Source organism: Rana temporaria, chromosome 5, assembly GCF_905171775.1.
Source record: "Rana temporaria chromosome 5, aRanTem1.1, whole genome shotgun sequence".
NCBI lineage: Eukaryota > Metazoa > Chordata > Amphibia > Anura > Ranidae > Rana > Rana temporaria.
Window position 1 is genome coordinate 425,661,454 of NC_053493.1, and position 20,196 is coordinate 425,681,649.

Genomic DNA, 20,196 nt, shown 5'->3' on the forward strand with positions numbered 1-20,196 from the left:
AGGGGAATTAATTCTAGAGCACAAGGAGAGCACAACGAGAACACAATCACTTTGGGGTCACATTAAAGTGGGGAGTTGCTAGGGGGGGGGGGGGTCCAGGACGATGATGGAGGAGGGAGGAGACCAGGGAGGGAAGGGAAGGTGGGGGAAATATATTGTATATATTGTATAATTGTATATTGTATAATTGTATATTGTATAGACAGATTTGAATCCCCCCTTCATAACATCAACCCGATTGACCCTTGATCATACTAGTAATCTAGCGAGGTAGGGAGTATGGTAATGAGTGGTTTTTACACCTGCTAACGACAGATCCTAAATGTGTTAGTCGAAGGTGATAGGAAGTTGATCGGGAAATGTAAGGTTTGAGTGGGAGGGGGTAGCAAGGGGGGTAGCAAGCCTCAGGACGGAGGGATGGAGGGAACCAAGAGGGGAATGGTGTTTTTTTAATAATCTTTTCGGGGGGAGGGGGTTAGGGGGGGTTATTTGAGAAATATTGCAGGGCAAAGACTGATTTGCGAATACTTTAGGTGCCAGGGGGGAGGAAGGGCCGTGGGCCATTCCTCCTTTGTTTTTTTGTTTTTTAGGGGGAAGGGAAGGGAAGGAAGATGTTTGTTCTCTTTCTTTTTTTTTTTTTCTCTTCCCCTTCCTCCAGGGTCGCTTCCATTTATTTATTTTTTTTCTCTTTTTGGAAGACTTGATCCCTCGGGGAGATTAATTAGTACTCTCTTTCTTCAGTGGTTGGAAGGAGCCGCGGGGGTGAGGGGAGCTCCCTTACCGAGAAATGCGCGGGTGAAGTCCCCCTACTAGGTCAACACTCATAGGGTATAGCGAGTGTAAAAGCAGGGGCTTATAGATATCTCCGGAGGAAGGGGAGGAGGACCTACGATCTCCTCCCCGCCGTCCGTTGATATCAAATAGAGTAGGGTAGGGGTGGGGGTCTATTTTTAGTTTATTCCTTTTTTCTATTTTTTTTTTTGGGGGGTTTTTTTTTTTTTTTTTTTTTTTTTTTTCTCTCTTTCTCTTCTATTTTCTTCTCTCTTTCCTTCTCCTGTCTTCTCCTCGCCCGTCTGGTCCCCCCCGGTGGATCCCCAGGTTGTGACTTGATCCGTTTCCGTGGGCGCCTTATTGACTGGGAGATGGATACCGTGGCAGTAGTATCAATAAATGTTAAGGGCTTAAATATACCCGAAAAAAGGAAGATTTTGGTACAAGACTTGAAAAAAAGGGGAAGTAATATTGCTCTGATACAAGAGACCCATTTTAAAACAGGAGGGCCGTTCTATCTGGCAAGTGGGTCGTTCCCATGGGTGTATCATGCGACGAATCCAGAGGCCAAAAGGGGAGGAGTTTCTATTTTGATCTCAAGAAACACCCCGTGGGTATTTATGGAATCATTGGTGGATCCAGGGGGGCAGTATTTAGTGTTGAAAGGGACTATAGCAGGCATGGTAACTACCTTGGCCACCTTTTATTCCCCCAATATACAACAAGATAGTTTCTTGAAAAAGTTCTTGAATGATCTAGATGGTTTTCAGGAAGGTCAGTTGTTGATGGGAGGAGACCTGAATATGCCATTAGACCCCAAAGTAGATACATCATCGGGGGGATCCTCAGTTATGGGGGGCACTAGGAAACGAATTCAACATATGCTACAACAGGCGAGATTAATAGATGTATGGAGATTGATGCACCCCGGGGAGCGAGACTACTCATATTATTCTATTCCACATAAGAGCTATTCACGTATAGATTACTATTTTATTCCACATAACCAGCTACATTCGGTAAAAGAGGTTGGAATAGGGGAGATTACGTGGACAGATCACGCCCCAATTTCTTTGAGGTATGCGTTAGCAGATTCTCGCTCTTTGGGGCCTGGACCATGGAGATTGAATGAAAGTTTACTGCAGGTGGAGCCTATTTTAGAGGAGATACGGAGGGAAATAAAGTGGTATTTTGAGACTAATGAGACCTTGGATTGTAATTTGGGAGTGGTTTGGGAGGCCCACAAGGCGGTAATAAGGGGGGTTCTGATGAAGCATGGGGCAAGGATCAAGAGGGAAAGGGAATTAAAGGTAACAACTTTAATGACAGAAATTGTAGATCTGGAATCAAGACATAAACAGTACCCCACTCCAGAGTTAGAACGGGATTTACGGGCAGCTCGTAGACAGATCTCAGAAATACTTTTATACAGGGCCAAAAGGGCAATACAAAATGGTAAAAGGCAGAGCTATGAATTTGGGAATAAAAGTGGAAAACAGCTGGCAAGTTTATTGAAGGAACAACAAATTAAGACCTACATTCCAATGATTCAGGGGATAGGTGGAGAGAAAATGGTGCTACCTAGGGAAATTGCAGGGAGTTTCGGAGAATACTATGGTTCCCTATATAACTTACAAACAAATTCACAGGACCGGGTGGGAATGGATAACTATATAACCTCTTCGGGTATCCCGAGCTTAACCCCAGAAATGAGCCAAGAGATGGAAAAACCCATTACACTAGAGGAACTTCAGGAGGCAGTGAAGAAGGGGAAAGGGGGGAAAGCACCCGGGCCGGACGGATATACCATTCAGTATTATAGAGCCTTTTTACCAGAGCTGGGCCCATATATGATAAAAATGTTTAATAATTTAGGGGAATCAGGGACTTTTCACCCCGACTCATTAAAAGCGGTAATAGCGGTTATCCCTAAAGAAGGAAAGGACCCCTCCCAAAGGGGGAGTTACAGACCGATTTCTTTGCTGAACGAAGATCTGAAGCTTTTTGCTAAGATTCTAGCAGGGAGGGTCCAACAGAATATACCAGGACTTGTCCATAAAGACCAGGTGGGATTTGTGCAGAAACGGGAGGCCCGAGATAACACGGTTAAGACTATGAACCTGATCCACCTGGTTAGCGCTTCCCGAACCCCATGTGTCTTTGTAGGGACGGATGCAGAAAAAGCATTCGACCGGATAAATTGGCAATTTATGTTTGCAGTGTTGAGACACATGGGGTTCGGTAGAAAGATGTTGCAATGGATTGCAAGTAGCTACACACATCCAGTGGCGCAGGTTAGAGTGAATGGAGTTTTGTCGTCACCCTTTAAACTCTCTAACGGGACAAGGCAGGGATGTCCCCTCTCGCCGTTATTATTTGCTCTGACAGTGGAGCCCCTTTTGAGTAAAATGCGGTTGAATAACGGTGTTAAAGGGGTGTCTTTGAGAGGTGCAGAGTACAAATGTTCAGCATACGCAGACGACATGATGTTTAGTTTAACTAGCCCAATGGAATCCCTTCCCAAGCTAATACAAGAACTGAGTGAGTATGGAGAGTGGTCAAATTTTAAGATTAACTACGATAAATCGGAGGCAATGGGAGTGGCGATCCCAGGGAGAGATTTAAAGCTATTAAAATTAAAGTACAGATTTAGATGGTCAGACACCTCCCTCACGTATTTGGGCACATCCATCCCGGCGGACCTAACACAAGTTTTTAAACTTAATTATGTGCCTTTACTGTCTAAAATACGGGTCCTCCTGGATGGATGGCAGAGGGGGTTCCATTCTTGGTTTGGGCGAATCAGCATCGTCAAAATGAGTGTGTTGCCCAAGTATCTGTACCTCTTTCAGACACTCCCGGTCGCAATACCGAAATCCTTTTTTAAGCAAACACAGTCCCTTATTAATAGATTTATCTGGGCGAACAAACGTCCAAGAATTAAGGCTCGGGTAATGTCATTAGCCAAACGGGACGGAGGAATAGCGGCCCCAGACATCTATGGATACTACCAGGCGGCGTTACTATGTCGACTTGTTGATTGGAGCAGACACGCAGGGGACAAGCTATGGCCAGGGTTGGAGCAAGATCAGTGCGACTGTATACTGCAGAGGGCAGCATGGTGTTACCAGGGGCTCCCAAATGATGTTAAGAAACATCCGTTGATAGGTCCCACTCTTCGGGTGGCCCATAAATTATTTGCCAGAGGGATACTATCAACGGATGATTCACCACTTTTCCCAATTCTGGGAAACCCACAGTTTAAACCAGGCTGGATGAAAGGACCATTTAGTAAATTAATAGAGCAGGGGTGGTTCCAGGCTTCGCACTTCCTGAAGGAGGGAGCCTGGACTACTCGACAGGAGATGATATCGGGTGAGCTACCCTATCAACTCGACTTTTGGCGGTCTTTACAATTACAACATTATTTTAATACCTTGAAACCCCCAGCTAGTTACGGGCGGACCTTGACAAGGTTTGAGAGGTACTGCAGCGGGGAAGGGACCCTGCGGCACCCTTTATCGAGAATTAGAGAGTTACTGAACACCCCAACAGAGGAGTTTCAGATACCCTTCTTCCATAAATGGGAGCGTGAACTGGGGAGACTTTTTACAGATGAACAAAAGAACAAAATAATTCGGAATATTTTTGAAACTTCTATGTGTGTAAAGACTCAAGAGATGAATTATAAAGTCCTGTCACAGTGGTACCGGACACCGGAGGTATTGAATAAGTGTTATCCAGACATGGTAGATAGATGCTGGAGGTGTGGGAAGAGGGGAGGAACCCTAATGCATATTTTCTGGGCCTGTCCTAAGATTTTAAACTATTGGGGTAGGGTCCGGGAAATAACACAGAGATTTAGTGGGACGCAGCTACCAGACGAATGGTCTTTCTATCTGTTGCAAGATACAGAGATGTCAGCGAGACGATATAAGAGAACAATGACCTGCCACCTTCTAAATGCTGCGCGAGCATGTATACCAGGGACGTGGAAGCAGACATCTCCTCCAACTATAAGAATGTGGCTTAACAGAGTTGAAAATTTGAATAGAATGGAGGATTTGGTTTGGACCTCAAGGCAAAAACGGAAGGTATATTTAGAAACATGGGCAGAGTGGAACACATTCAGATATTCGGAGGAGGGAAAGGCCCTGATGGACGCGGATTAAGGGAGGAGTGGACGGGGGGGGACCTGATGGGGGGAGGTACTATGAGTATTTTTTTTTTTTTTTTTTTTTTTTTTTTATTTCTTTGGTGCTTGTTTTGTTTAGTTGGGGGGGGGGGTATAGGGGAGGTAAGGCAGGAGGAACAGATTAGTAGCCCCAAGCCCGACGGGACACGGATCCCCCGTCGGTCAGGTGGCAAAAGGGAAGGAGGGCAAAGTGGTATTAGGGGGGCGGATCAACAAAGTAGACCTGGGGTAGTATGGAAGGATCAAGTATAGGAAGAGAGATAATGTAACAGATTATGAGCCTCCTTTCTTCCCCCAAAAGAGATCCACTTCCCCTTTACTTTTTTTACTTTTACTAGATGAATTGTTATGAAGATAATACTGTTACTTATGTATTGACTGACTTAAACCAGAGGAATGCCTCCTAGGTCTCTGTATACTCTTGCTTTGCTAAAAACCAATAAAAAGAAGATTAAAAGAAAAAGAATAAAAAACAGAAATTCTAAAAAATCGAAATTTTCGAAATTGTAATATTTTCAAATTTCGGAAATTCGAAAATCCGGAAATTTAAAAATCTGAAATTCGAAAATTTGAAAATTCAAAATCTGAAATTTGAAAATCGGAAAATTTGGATTTTTTTTATTTCCGAATTCGGAATTTTTGAATTTCCCAAAAATTTCAAAAAATCAATATAACGAAAATGAACACATTTTTCATCATGTTCTGCTTTTTTAAACACTTCCAGACCTTAGGTGTTTTTCAGATTCGGTGTTTGCAAGACTAAAACAGTTTTTTCTGCTAGAAAATTACTTAAAACCCCCAAACATTATATATTTTTTTTTCTAACACCCTAGAGAATAAAATAGTGGTCATTCCAATACTTTTTGTCACACCGTATTTGCGCAGCGGTCTTACAAGCGCACTTTTTTTGGAAAAAATTCACTTTTTTGAATTAAAAAATAAGACAACAATAAATTTGGCCCATTTTTTTTATATATTGTGAATGATAATGTTACGCCGAGTAAAATGATGCCCAACATGTCACGCTTAAAAATTGCGCCCGCTCGTGGCATGGCGTCAAACTTTTACCCTTAAAAATCTCGATAGGCGATGTTTAAAAAATTCTAGAGATTGCATTTTTTGAGCTACAGAGTAGCTCTAGGGCTATAATTATTGCTCTCGCTCTAACGATTGCGGCGATACCTCACTTGTGTGATTTGAACACCGTTTTCATATGCGGGCGCTACTCGCGTATGCGTTCGCTTCTGCGCGCGAGCTCGTCGGGACGGGGCGCTTTAAAAAAATTTTTTTTTTGTTTTCGTATTTATTTTTATTTATTTTATTATTTTTTACACTGAAAAAAATAATAATAATTTGATCACTTTTATTCCTATTACAAGGAATGTAAACATCCCTTGTAATAGAAAAAAGCATGACAGGTCCTCTTATATATGAGATCTGGGGTCAAAAAACACCTCAGATCTCATATTTGGGCTTAAATGCAAAAAAAAAAAAAAAATGTCATTTTTCAAATGACCAAAAAAAAAATTTGTCTCTTTAAGAGGCTGGGCGGGACTGACGTTTTGACGTCACTTCCGCCCAGCCGAGCTATGGGGACGAGCGAAGGAGATTTTTCCTTCAGTCTCGTCCCCGCTCACCAGCCGACAGCACCCGATCGCCTCCGCCGCTACCGACGGCTCCGGTAAGCGGCGGAGGGCGCGGGAGAGCGGCCGGAGGGGGGGGGGCCCATCTCCCGCCACCGATAACGGCGATCTCGCGGTGAATCCGCCGCGGAGACCGCCATTATCGGATTCCAGACCGCGCACACTAAAGATTTATACCTCGATTGTGGCAGCAGCTGCTGCCGTTACCGAGATATCAATCTTTAAAAATAGGACGTACATCGTCGTGCGCAGGTCTGGAAGTGGTTAAGGCCATCTTCACCCGCACAGTATTTGTTTTGAATTATTTTTTTAATGAAGATATTTTTGAATACAAATCAATCTATATGCCATAGTCTATAATATGAAATGTATTCACGGAGACGTATGATCATACAAAATAGCTACATTTATTGGTTGACAAAATATGAATATTTACATGAAATTAAAATACCAATTGCGTTACATGAACGACTTGAAGATCAATAAAAAATACCCCCAAAATGGGCATTCACTTGATATTTGTGCCATGATAAATTCTCAATAACTTTGTGTAAATGACAATGAAACAAAGCGTCTATTTCCCATGTCCAACCATTACTATACTGCAGGTAAGTAAGTGGTTAACAATGTGAAATAAATTGGACGTTTGTTTTGTCAATAAGATTGGAACTATGTAAAAAGAAAAATATAATGAAAAATGTACTCTTTAGAGAAAAATCTACCAGTTATTGATTAATGAGAATAAATCATAATTGCAAAATATTCAATACTTCAATATTTTTGAGAACAACATCAATACTTTAATATTTTAGAGAACAACAATAGATTCAAGATAAAATCAAAAATGACCTAATTACCCATTCCAAAATGGCTATTTCCTACTTGCAAGTGACCAGAGTTAAATGGCTGCAGTGACTTTCTATGGATCTTGCTGGGATAAGAATATGTCCTCATGCATGGTGCTAGTGTGCCCCTCCCCGTCAGAGTCAGTCCTGAGTCATCCTTCAGTCCTTGATTCATTGCTCCATTGATCCCCCTCATCTAATTTTCCTCCATTTAAATACCCATCCAGACAATAAGACTATAAAGTTTATACTAAGTTCTGCCCAACCGGTATGTGTCCTTATCTCATAGGTTGGTTGCACATCTGGGAGTTCCTGTGACGAAGTGTCTAGTTTCTATTGGTTGACAACTTAATGAATAACTGTTCTCTGGACTTTGGAATCCTCAAGTAATATCACTTTCAACCACCAGGTGTCTCACCTTTTTTGTGAGATTATCTGTTTACGTTAATATTTATATTATGCTGGGACGACTATGGGCCAGATTCACAGAGATCGGCGTATCTCTGTGCGGGTGTAGCGCATCTCATATGCGCGACGCCGACGTAACATAGAGAGGCAAATACAGTATTCACAAAGCACTCGCTCCCTAAGTTACCAGCAGCATAGCGTAAATGGGCCGGCGTAAGCATGCGTAATTCAAAGTAGGAAGGCAGTGGGCGTGTTGTATTATAATGAAGCGTGACCCCATGTAAATGCATGGCCGGACGAACGGCGCTTGCGCGCGCATGCTCAGAATCACGTCGAATTTACTCCCTAAGATACGCCGGGTCCACTCATGCGACGTGAACGTAACCTACGCCCAGCCCCATTCACGTACGACTTAGGTAAACGACATAAAACTTGACGGCTGTTTCGACATCCATACTTTGCATTGGCTGCGCCTCATATAGCAGGGGTAACTTTATGCCGGACGTAAGCCTAACGTAAACGGCGTAGCGGGCGCAAGTACGTTCGTGAATCGGCGTATCTACCTCATTTGCATATTCTACGCGTAAATCTACGGAAGCGCCCCTTGTGGCCAGCGTAAATATGCACTCAAGATACAACGGCTTAAGAGACTTACGTCAGTCGTATCTTGACAACAGTGAGGCGTATCTGATTCTATGAATCAGGCGCATAGATGCGACGCCTCACATTCGGACTTACGACGGCGTATCAGGAGATACGCCCGTCGTAAGTCCTTTGTGAATCTGTCTCTTACTGAAGACAGGATAATATTGTCCAGCTGTGTACACAAATCCTTCTTAGGGACTCTTCTTGGTCAACACCATCCATTGCTTTTAGGAAAGCTAGAGTCAACATTAGTGTCCACTAAAACTACCATTGGGTATACCTCCTCACTTGAAACCAGTTCAAACATCTTGTTTGGTGAGAAAGCTATTATCATTGTTCTAAACTTTCAACCCAAGCTTGTAAACGTTATAGATAACTAATCCAATTGTTAATGTCTTGGACACTTGGCAAACATGAGCTAAGGTGTGTTTTTTCTTTTCTGAAAGGCTTCCATTTGCAATAGTTCACTTCAATTTTGAGGCCTACTGGACTTTCATATTTCTGCCAGTAAATCTTAAATTATTATTATTATTTTCCTAATAACCCACGACAATCAGTGCACATGTCTACTGGCTATAATACAAAAACACAAAAATTACACGGTGTCCATCCAGACAATGCTGAACGACTATTCCCCACCGACCAAGGCCAGGAGGGAAACTGGTGGCTGAAGTCCCCCCAACACCGGGGCACTTTCAATTAAACTTTGCTGGCCCATATTGAATATGTCCACCCCGATTTCTGATAAGTGTACTAAATCATTCCTGAATATCCCAGGTACAAAACCTTCAAGCTCCATGTGTACGAAATGACAAACCACCTGAAGACACTAGAAAAATTATGTATAGTCCTAATCAGACGTCTCCTAATTCTATCTACATGAAATAAATTCCCTGAAGGAGACAAAAGGAGCCGTGGAATCATTTCGGAGAAAGCCAAAATGGTATTTGGAAACAAAAGCTTAACGGCATGAACATCCCTTTTCATTTGGCATAACAGTTCCCAGGTTCTAATTTTACCAATGCCATTTGCTTCAATGTGCATAACTAGACCATGAGGAGAAGGCCAAATGTTGGATAATTGAATGAAGTGGTCCCATTAGGTCTGGGATGAATATTAAGGGGAATCCCGAAACAAAACAAAAAAAAATGCGTGGGGGTCCCCCCAAATTCCATACCAGGCCCTTCAGGTCTGGTATGGATTTTAAGGGGAACCCCACGCCAAAATAAAAAAAAACATGGCATGGGGTCTCCCCAAAAATCCATACCAGACCCCTATCCAAGCACGCAACCTGGCAGGCAGCAGGAAAAGAGGGGTGTTGAGAGAGCGCCCCCCCCCCCTCCTGAACCGTACCAGGCCACATGCCCTCAACATGGGGAGGATGCTTTGGGGTCTGGACCCCAAAGCACTGTGTCACCATGTTGATGGGGACAAGGGCCTCATCCCCACAACCCTTGCCCAGTAGTTGTGGGGGTCTTATCGGAATTTGGAAGCCCCCTTTAACAAGGGGACCTCCAGATCCCGCCACACCCCCTGAATTGGTAACGGGGTACATTTCACCCAAAAAAGTGTAAGAAAAAACAAGAGCCAGCTTGGGACAAATCCTTTATTAAAAAAGAAAAAAGTCCAGCGATGTAGCTCTGACGATACCGGAAAAAAAAGTCGCTACTGATGCGCCTCCATAGGAGACTCCCATTGAGTGACACTACTCATCACCAGTCTATGGGATTATCATCATCATCACCAGTCTATGGGATCATCATCTTCATCACCAGTCTATGGGATCATCATCATTATCACCAGTCTATGGGATCATCATCATCATCATCACCAGTCTATGGGATCATCATCATTATCACCAGTCTATGGGATCATCATCACCACAAGTCTATGGGGTCGTCATCATCATCACCACCAGTCTATGGAATTATCATCATCACCAGTCTATGGGAGTATCACCATCATCACTAGACTGGTGATGATGATCCCATTGACTGGTGATGATGATGATCACATAGACTGGTGATGGTGATGATCCCATAGACTGGTGATGGTGATGATGATGATTCCATAGACTGGTGATGATGATGATCCCATAGACTGCTAATGATGATGACTCCATTGATTGGTAATGATGATGTCCCCATAAACTGGTAATGATGATGACCTCGTAGACTGGTGGTGATGATGAAGATCCCATAGACTGGTGATGATGATGATGATCCCATAGACTGGTGAAGATGATGATAATCATATGGGATTATTATCACCATCATCAATCCATCACCAGTTGGTTCTCTGGAGGAATATCTGTACACATTTTCTATAAATAGACCCGTCATGTCTGTGGGGTCGTCTGCCGCCATCTTCTGACACACCCGTCACTTTACTAATACCGATCATGTCTTCTCTCTCCACAGGTCTGTCCAGACTCGAATGCACGAGTCCAGCCTCCATCCGATGACATCACAGACGATGATCAGGTAATCGGGGTTCTATGTGTTATTCCCGGGGAAACAACTTCTGCACATTCACAGCAACCTGAGACCCGGGACCTCCACCATGACCCCCTTATGTATTTATACATGGAGATCATATCCTCCTTATATATTTATACATGGAGATCATATCCCCCCCTTATGTATTTATACATGGAGATCATATCCCCCTTATATATTTATACATGGAGATCATATCCCCCCCTTATGTATTTATACATGGAGATCATATCCCCCCTTATGTATTTATACATGGAGATCATATCCCCCTTATGTATTTATACATGGAGATCATATCCCCCCTCATTAGATTTTTCTCCAACTGGAGGCGGGGTCTTGGCATACTAGTAATTACTCCCTATGACCCCGAGCCCTCCATGTGTGTGCGGTGATCTCTGTGCTGCACAGGTGAAGGGAACATCATTTGCTATAAGATAACGATTGACTATCTGTATCCCTGTAAGGGGGGTGGGGATAAAGGTTTTTCTCTATAATAAAATGCAGTTTTGCTTTAAAAGTGGTAATTCCCATTGTAGAAGAAAAGCCGGTCCTGCCCGGTCCTTGTCATCAAAGAATGATAAATCTGTGTTTTATTCTGTAGAAGAAGTCAATGGATTCCGGAGATCCGACAGTCCCAGTAAAACCCATAAAGAGGTACAGGAGAGCACTCCCGTGCTGCGACTGGGGAGTAGAGGAGCGTTGCAGGGTAAGAGAATTAAGATGACAATTTGGGGTCTATTTATGAAATAATCTCCATCAGGGGCGTAACTAGAAATCACAGGGCCCCATAGCAAAATGTTGTATGCCCCCACAGCCACCCTAGTGTCAATGCAGCGTGACCTGTGCCCCATGCAGCGTGACCTGTGCCCCATGCAGCGTGACCTGTGCCCCATACAGCGTGACCTGTGCCCAATGCAGCATGACCTGTGCCCCATACAGCGTGACCTGTGCTCCATGCAGCGTGACTTGTGCCCAATACAGCATGACCTGTGCCCAATACAGCATTGCATGTGATACAGCGTGACCTGTGCCCAATACAGCGTGACTTGTGCCCAATACAGTGTGACCTGTGCCCAATACAGCATGACCTGCGGCCAATGCAGAATGACCTGCGCCCAATGCAGAATGACCTGTGCCCCATACAGCGTGACCTGTGCCCAATACACCCTCACCTGTGCAGAGGAAGAGGCAAGCTGTCCGGATCAGCAGAGAGCGGGATTGCCCACTGTAATAGCTTTCATTAAAATTTCCCGTCTTCCCGGGGCTCATCATCACATAACCCTACCTCTTGGCCCGACGCCTTTGATGACGTCACATGTCCTGCATTGGACCGGCGGTCTGTCTATCAATCGCGCTGGGCCAAGAGGTGGAGCTATGTGACGTGAGCCCCGGGAACACTGGAGGTTTTAATGAAAGCTATTACAGCAGGCAATTCCGCTCTCTGCTGATACGGACAGCTCGTCTCTTCCTCTCCTCTCTTCCCCTGGCTGGGAGACCATGCCAGCGGTGCTCTCATCCTCACCGAGCCCCCCTTATCCTCACTCGGCTGCGGGCCCCATAACGCCCACGTGTCATGCTCGCCCCCTCCCTTGGACTACAGGAGGGTCAGAACACTCTCTATGTTGCAGATAGAAAAAGGAGCTGTGTGTTAGTGGACGTCCTGACTCTCCTGTAGTCCAAGGGAGGGGACGAGCATGACGCTCCACACCAGGGAGAAAGCCTTGCATTACTGTGTGGAGTTACAGACAGAAGAACAGGAAGTGAAGGTTTCTCAGAAGAAATAAGGACATTTAAAAGCAAAATGGAAGGATGAGGTAAGTGAAGGAGGACTGCACTAAGGGAAAGGAATCTATTTAGGGAAAAAATGTACCTTAACAACCCCTTTAAGAAAGAATGAAACACCCGCCAATACCTTACCTAGTGAGGCAGAACTAAGATTTTTTTTTATTAGAAAGGAAACAAATGATAAGGAAACACATATGCATTCACTTCTAAAAACATGCTGGAGCAAAAAGAACTCCATATGGACCAGGCCAGTTTATATTCCAGCCACGTCGTCTGTGATAACGAATTCCTAAGATTAGCAGATATCAATCCCAAATCAAGCCCCAGAGGAAATCCGGGCATGGGGTGCCGCACAGATCTACCGATGGAGCTAATTCCCGGAATCTCTCGAACTGCAAAGGAGATAAAGCGTCAGCTATGTTATTAATAATTCCTGATATGTGTCGTGCTTTCAACCAGATATTGAATCTCATGCAGTGCAACACTAAGAAACGTAAATGTTTAATAACCAGTTCTGACTTAGATGATAGCATATTGATAGGTGTGAGGATGGGGAAAAATCAAATGTTTTCTCTTTGGGACGAATGTTCTTATGATTATTAATAACATAAATCAGCGGGCGCCGCCTCTCACCTGAGGATGGAATGAGGACTAATAGATTATGAAATGTATATAAAAGTATTATACATGAAATAAAAGTACGGGAAATTCAGAGAAGAAACTGAACGGGATTTGTGATGGTGAAGAAACACTTTGTGATGATCCGGAAGCAGCAGGAAAAGTGAGAACTCTGGAGCTCCTCCCACTTTTATTCCATAAAGTATTTTTATGGACGGAGGAATCTGAACAAAAAACACGACCCATCTTTGGCCATCTTTATCGGATTACAATTAGATAGATAATAATCCCATAGACTGGTGATGATGATCCCATAGACTGGTGATGATGATCCCATAGACTGGTGATGATGATTATGATGATGATCCCATAGACTGGTGATGATGATTATGATGATGATCCCATAGACTGGTGATGATGATGATGATGATCCCATAGACTGGTGATGATGATGATCCCATAGACGGGTGATGATGATGATCCCATAGACTGGTGATGATGATTATGATCTCATAGACTGGTGATAATGGTGATCCCATATGATTATTAACATTATCATCATCACCAGTCTATGGGATCATCATCATCATCATCATCACCAGTCTATGGGATCATCATCATCACCAGTCTATGGGATTATCATCATCACCAGTCTATGGGATCATCATCATCACCACCAGTCTATGGGATCATCATCATCATCACCAGTCTATGGGATCATCATCACCAGTCTATGGGATCATCATCATCACCAGTCTATGGGATCATCATCATCATCACCAGTCTATGGGATCATCATCATCATCACCAGTCTATGGGATCATCATCATCATCACCAGTCTATGGGATTATCATCATCACCAGTCTATGGGATTATCATCATCACCAGTCTATGGGATTATCATCATCACCAGTCTATGGGATTATCATCATCACCAGTCTATGGGATCATCATCATCATCACTAGACTGGTGATGATGATGATGATGATTATCCCATATGAATATTATCATTATCATCAAGCTTTGTCTATGGGATTATCATCATCACTGTTCTATGGGATTATCACCATCATCACTAGACTGGTGATGATGGTGATCCCATAAACTGGTGATGATGATGATGATGATGATGATGATGATGATGATGATGATCCCATAAACTGGTGATGATGATGATAATATTCATATGGGATCATCATCATCATCATCATCACCAGTTGGTTTCCTCGCCCAGAAGGAATGTACATGAAGTTTCTCTGGAGGAATATCTGTACACATTTTCTATAAATAGACCCGATCATGTCTGTGGGGTCGTCTGCCGCCATCTTCTGACACGTCCGTCACTTTACTAATACCGATCATCTCTTCTCTCTCCACAGGTCTGTCCGGACAGGAATCCATGAATCCGGCCTCCATCCAATGACATGCACCGCCGACGATCAGGTAATCGGGGTTCGATGTGTTATTCCTGGGGGGGGGAACTTCTGCATTTTCAGAGCAACCGGAGACCCGGGCCCTCCATGCCTGCAATGTCTTTGTGTATGCGTGGGGGACTCCCCCACATGTCTCTGCCGGTGTTCTATCAGAAAGCCGCTACCCATCAGAAAATGCAACCTAAGTGACGTTCCGTTGCGGCCATCTTGGTACACCCCACACTCGCCCCCAGTAAGCCTACAGCCTGAAGTGGCCAAGCCGACATCTTGTTACACCCACTGGAGTCTGTCATTTCAAACTTCTTTTTACCAGTAAGCTGAGCTTCTATAGAGAAATACAGGATTTAGAAATCCCTCGGGCTGTTTTGATGTTGAATTTTTAAAGCAGCGTTGTTCTGTCAGATCAGGAAACCTGTGAGATCAGAAGACTCGCTGATGCTTTTAAAATTCAACACATCAAAACAATCAGACAGAACTCTAAATGCCGTACGTGACGATATATAAGTGGAGCTTACTGGTAAAAAGAAGCGTGAAATGCCAGACTCCGGTGGGTGTACCAAGATGGCTGCGCTGGAAAATCACTTCCGTTACCAATTCTGATGGGTAGTGGGTCTCTGACAGAACACCGGGTCCAGAAGCCCTGTGGCACATCTGCGCATGCATGGAAGGCAGAAGGAGCAGAAGTCAGAAATATTTAAGAAAATGTATCTTTTTAACATAATTGTGGGAGGTGCTAGGTGCAAATAACTTCTCCTATTGGGTGAAGGTCAGCTGTAGGTAACCTTCTTCTTCCTTTTCTACCAGGAGTGGAAGCCGTGACTCCGCCCTCTCCGGGCCACTATCATCCTCTGATTGGCTCTTCATAGATCTGCAAAGCTCTTCAGGGACCGACATCCGGAAATGATGAGTTGGCCGTTTACTAAAATCTCTCTTTTTACATAATAAAATTTGTATCTGATGAACACAGATCGGCATTCATTGTGTCTTTTCTCTCTCCCCGGAGATCAGAATGTTATTGGAAATAAATGTGAAATGTTTCCATGCTGATTATACAAAGAAAAGGAAATAATAGCACAAGGGACAGAATGGAGTGAAGGTGATCACATATCATCATATGAAGAATACATAAATCCACAGGGGGGGGAGGGGGCATCTCCCGCTATTGTGCAGGTTGTACATCATCCACAGAGATATGAGGGAACTCTCTGTGCCAACGTCTCAAGCATTGGCACGGCCGCCACGAATAATTCCCTGTAATTTGCTCCATCTAGTGGCCATAAAGCGGTATTTTCCTGATTGGGATATTTTAAAGAAACTTCTGCAATGTGGCCACTAGATGGAGCTGACAATCACAAAATAAATAAATGTAGACTTTGGTTCAGGGGAATAATTGAGATGTCGGCTTTTTCTGTCCTCTCCCTGCCTGCGAGGAGCTTACAATCTACGGTTCCTACATCTCCTGCATACATACACATACTAGGGCCACATTAGAGAGGAGTCAGGCCCCGTACACACGACCGAGTTTCTCGGCTGAATTCGGCCAGAAACTCGATCGGAGCCGTATTCTGCCGAGAAACCCGACCGTGTGTACACTTTTGGCCGAGGAAACCGACGAGGATCTAGTCGGGCCAAATAGAGAGCATGTTCTCTATTTCCTCGTTAGTCAATGAGGAAACTTGGCTCGCCGAGATCCTCGGCGGCTTCACAAGGAACTCGACGCGCAAAACGATGTGTTTTGCCCGTCGAGTTTCTCGGACGTGTGTATGGGGCCTTAGTTATCCTACCAGCATGTCTATGGAGTGTGGGAGGACAACGGAGTCCCCGGAGGAAACCCATGCAAGCTCAGGGAGAACATGCAAACTCCATGCAGGATCATTGGATGGATCCTTCCCTTCCGCTCTTCTCGGAATCCTGTTCCAGGTATGTGAATTTGCAGATGACATCAGTTCTGGGGAAGTCCAGATTAGTTCGAGAACATTCCAGAATGAGGTCAAAACCGCCATTGGCCAAAGTCTTTCACCTTCATTATGAGATGTTCATAGTTACTTGGGGCCAGATTCACGTAGAATCGCGGCGGCGTAACGTATCCTAGATACGTTACACCGCCGCAATTTTTAATCGCAAGTGCCTGATTCACAAAGCACTTGCGATGAAAACTACGCCGGCGGCCTCCGGCGCAAGGCGGGCCAATTTAAATGGGCGTGTGCCATTTAAATTAGGCGCGCTCCCGCGCCGGACCTACTACGCATGCTCCGTTTCTTAACTCCCGCCGTGCTTTGCGCGCCGTGACGTCATTTTTTTGAACGGCGACGCGCGTAGCGTACTTCCGTATTACGGAAACGACACTAAATTTTTAATTTCGACGCGGGAACGACGGCCATACTTTAGACAGCAATACACTTGCTGACTAAAGTTAGGGCACCAAAAAAAACGACTAACTTTGCGACGGGAAACTAGACTAGCGGCGACGTAGCGAACGCGAAAAACCGTTGTGGATCCGCCGTAACTCCTAATTTGCATACCCGACGCTGGTTTACGACGCAAACTCCCCCCAGCGGCGGCGGCGGTACTGCATCGTAAGATCCGACAGTGTAAAACAATTACACCTGTCGGATCTTAGGGATATCTATGCGTAACTGATTCTATGAATCAGTCGCATAGATAGAAACAGGGATACGATGGCGTATCAGGAGAAACGCCGTCGTATCTCATTTGTGAATCTGGCCCATAGTTACATAGTAGGCGAGGTTTGAAAAAGAAACAAGTCAATCAAGTCCACCCTATGTGTGTAATGAGATGTCAGTATTACATTATATGGGCCATATTCTCAAATACTTTACGCCTGCGTATCAGCAGATACGCCGACGTAAGTCCGATCCTATGTTTAAGTGTATTCTCAAACTGAGATACACTTAAACATGCCTAAGATACGACGGCCTGCGCCGTTGTATCTTAGGCTGCAATATTTACGCTAGAATATGCAAATGACTAGTCACGCCGATTCTCTAACGTACGCTTGCCCGCCGTAGTGTTTTAACGTCGTTTCCGTAAGCGATACGCGGCGTAAAGATAAACACGCCCCCTAGGTGGCGTACTCAATGTTAAGTATGGCCGTCGATCCCGCGTCGAAATTTGAAAATTTAACGTCGTTTGCGTAAGTCGTCCGTGAATGGCGCTGGACGCCATTTACGTTACAGTCAAAACAAATGACGTCCGTGAGACGTCATTTAGCGCAATGCACGTCGGGTAATTTACCCGACGGAGCATGCGCATTACGATCGGCGCGGGAGCGCGCCTAATTTAAATGATCCACGCCCCCTACCAGGATCATTTGAATTAGGAGGGCTTGCGCGGGTGGACTTTACGCGACGCCGCCGCAAGTTTACAGGTAAGTGGTTTGGGAATCAGGCACTTGCCACTTAAACTTGCGGCGGCGTAACGTAAAGGACATACGTTCCGCCGCCTCAGATCTATAGGAATATGCCCCTATAACTCTGTATGTTGTGGTCCTTCAGGTGATTATCTAAAAGTTTCTTGAAACCATCGATGCCCCTCCCCCGCTGAGACCACCGCCTGTGGAAGGGAATTCCACATCCTTGCCGCTCTTACAGTAAAGAACCCTCTACATAGTTTAAGGTTAAACCTCTTTTCTTCAAATTATAATGAGTGGCCATGTGTCTTGTTAAATTCCCTTCTGCGAAAAAGTTTTCTCCCTATTGTGGGGTCACCAGTCCGGTATTTGTAGATTTAAATCATCTCCCCTCTCATGGTCTCTTCTCCAGAGAGAATAAGTTCAGAGCTCCCAACCTTTCCTCATCACTAATATCCTCCACACCCTTTATTAGCTTTGTTGTCCTTCTTTGTACTCTCTCTATTTCCAGTACATCCTTCCTGAGGACTGGTGCCCAGAACTGGACGGCATACTCCAGGTGCGGCCGGACCAGTCTTGTAGAGCGGGAGAATTATCCTTTTATCTCTGGAGTTAATCCCCTTTTTAATGCCAATATTCTGTTTGCTTGGCATTGCATGTCATTGCTGAGCCTATCATTTACTAGGACCCCCCAGGTCCTTTTCCATCCCAGATCCCCCCAGAGGTTCTCCCCCAGTGTATAGATTGCATTCATACATTTGCCACCCACATGCCACCCAAATGCATTATTTTACATTTTTCTACATTGAACATCATTTGCCATGTAGTTGCCCCACCCATTAATTTGTTCAGATTTTCTTGTAAAGTTATTGCCCTGCTTAGCTTAGTATCGTCCCTGTAACGGAACGTCCCACACTCCGATTGAGTGCTTCCGTCATATACCGCTTCCTATCAGTCTGGATATAGATATCAGCTGCCCTCAGCACACAACGACACAAGACTTGTTTGTGTGCTAAACATGGAGTGTTTAATAGCACCAAGAATACAACCTTATATACAGTTTAAAGAGGTAACCAGAACATAAATTAACATGAGCTAATTAACTAATCATTTACCCAGACGAGGTGACTCCGAGATATGACCTTTCAAGAAAGACATCCCGTCTCCTCTCACATTGCTATACAATACACATTATCATAAGTGTAAACACAGGACATGTTCACACAATAGCAGGGTCAATTAGCACAGAGAACAGAGATGGCTGGAGACAAGGACATTAGCATCTATGAATGAGTCACTCTTACAAATAACCCTTTGAGTTCAGAATCAACAGCCAGCAAATAGTTCTCACAGATATCCTGGAATATATTGTGGATAATAATTAAATAATAATCCCCTCTTAGGTTGTCCAAGATATAATTTCTCAGTCATCCTATGCCCCTAGTGGACATAGGATGATTTTAGACATAAGAGGGTTTGAGTCTGTCACATTTCTCCCCCATCAAAAGTCGACTAACAAGGTCCCAGACCCCCACCTGGTCTGGCCATGCGTTAGTCGGACAAAGTGAACTCACATAGTCTGTCCGCATGACCTCCAATCTTGGCTGCAAGGAGTAGTTGACACCAGTAGGTGTGGGGCAGAGGTCGTTGACTCTGTCCGGCTGCCAGCGCTTCAGCTGGGTGGTTTTTAACATTCCGGGACTTGGTCTGCTGCTGGGCAGAGGGGCCGACCGCCCCAGCTTCCTGACACTGTATGTGCTAGGCAGGGGCCAGCGGCGCTCTGCCCTTTTGCCAGCACTTCTGCTGGGGACTCCACATCATCCGCTCCAGCTAACCGTTGGGGAAGGAGGCTGGATTCCTCCACACCCAAACTGTGTAGCTGCCATTGGGGAGGTGAGCTGGCTGCTTCCTTTTCCGTTCCCTCATCTGGCTGCTGGGACAACATGTCTGTGGTACTGTCTCCCAGATGCACGGATCTTTGCT

General features: G+C 44.6%; 1 protein-coding gene across 6 annotated transcripts in view; it reads left to right on the plus strand.

Moving 5' to 3' along the window:
- The window catches only part of LOC120941731 (zonadhesin-like), a 138,804-nt gene that overhangs the window by 4,736 nt on the left and 113,872 nt on the right, over positions 1-20,196 (plus strand). For all 6 annotated transcript variants that reach the window (XM_040355356.1, XM_040355355.1, XM_040355357.1 and 3 more), the window contains exon 3: positions 10,928-10,990. In XM_040355356.1, the coding sequence (XP_040211290.1) occupies positions 10,928-10,990 (63 nt within the window). The remainder of the gene's footprint in view (positions 1-10,927; positions 10,991-20,196) is intronic.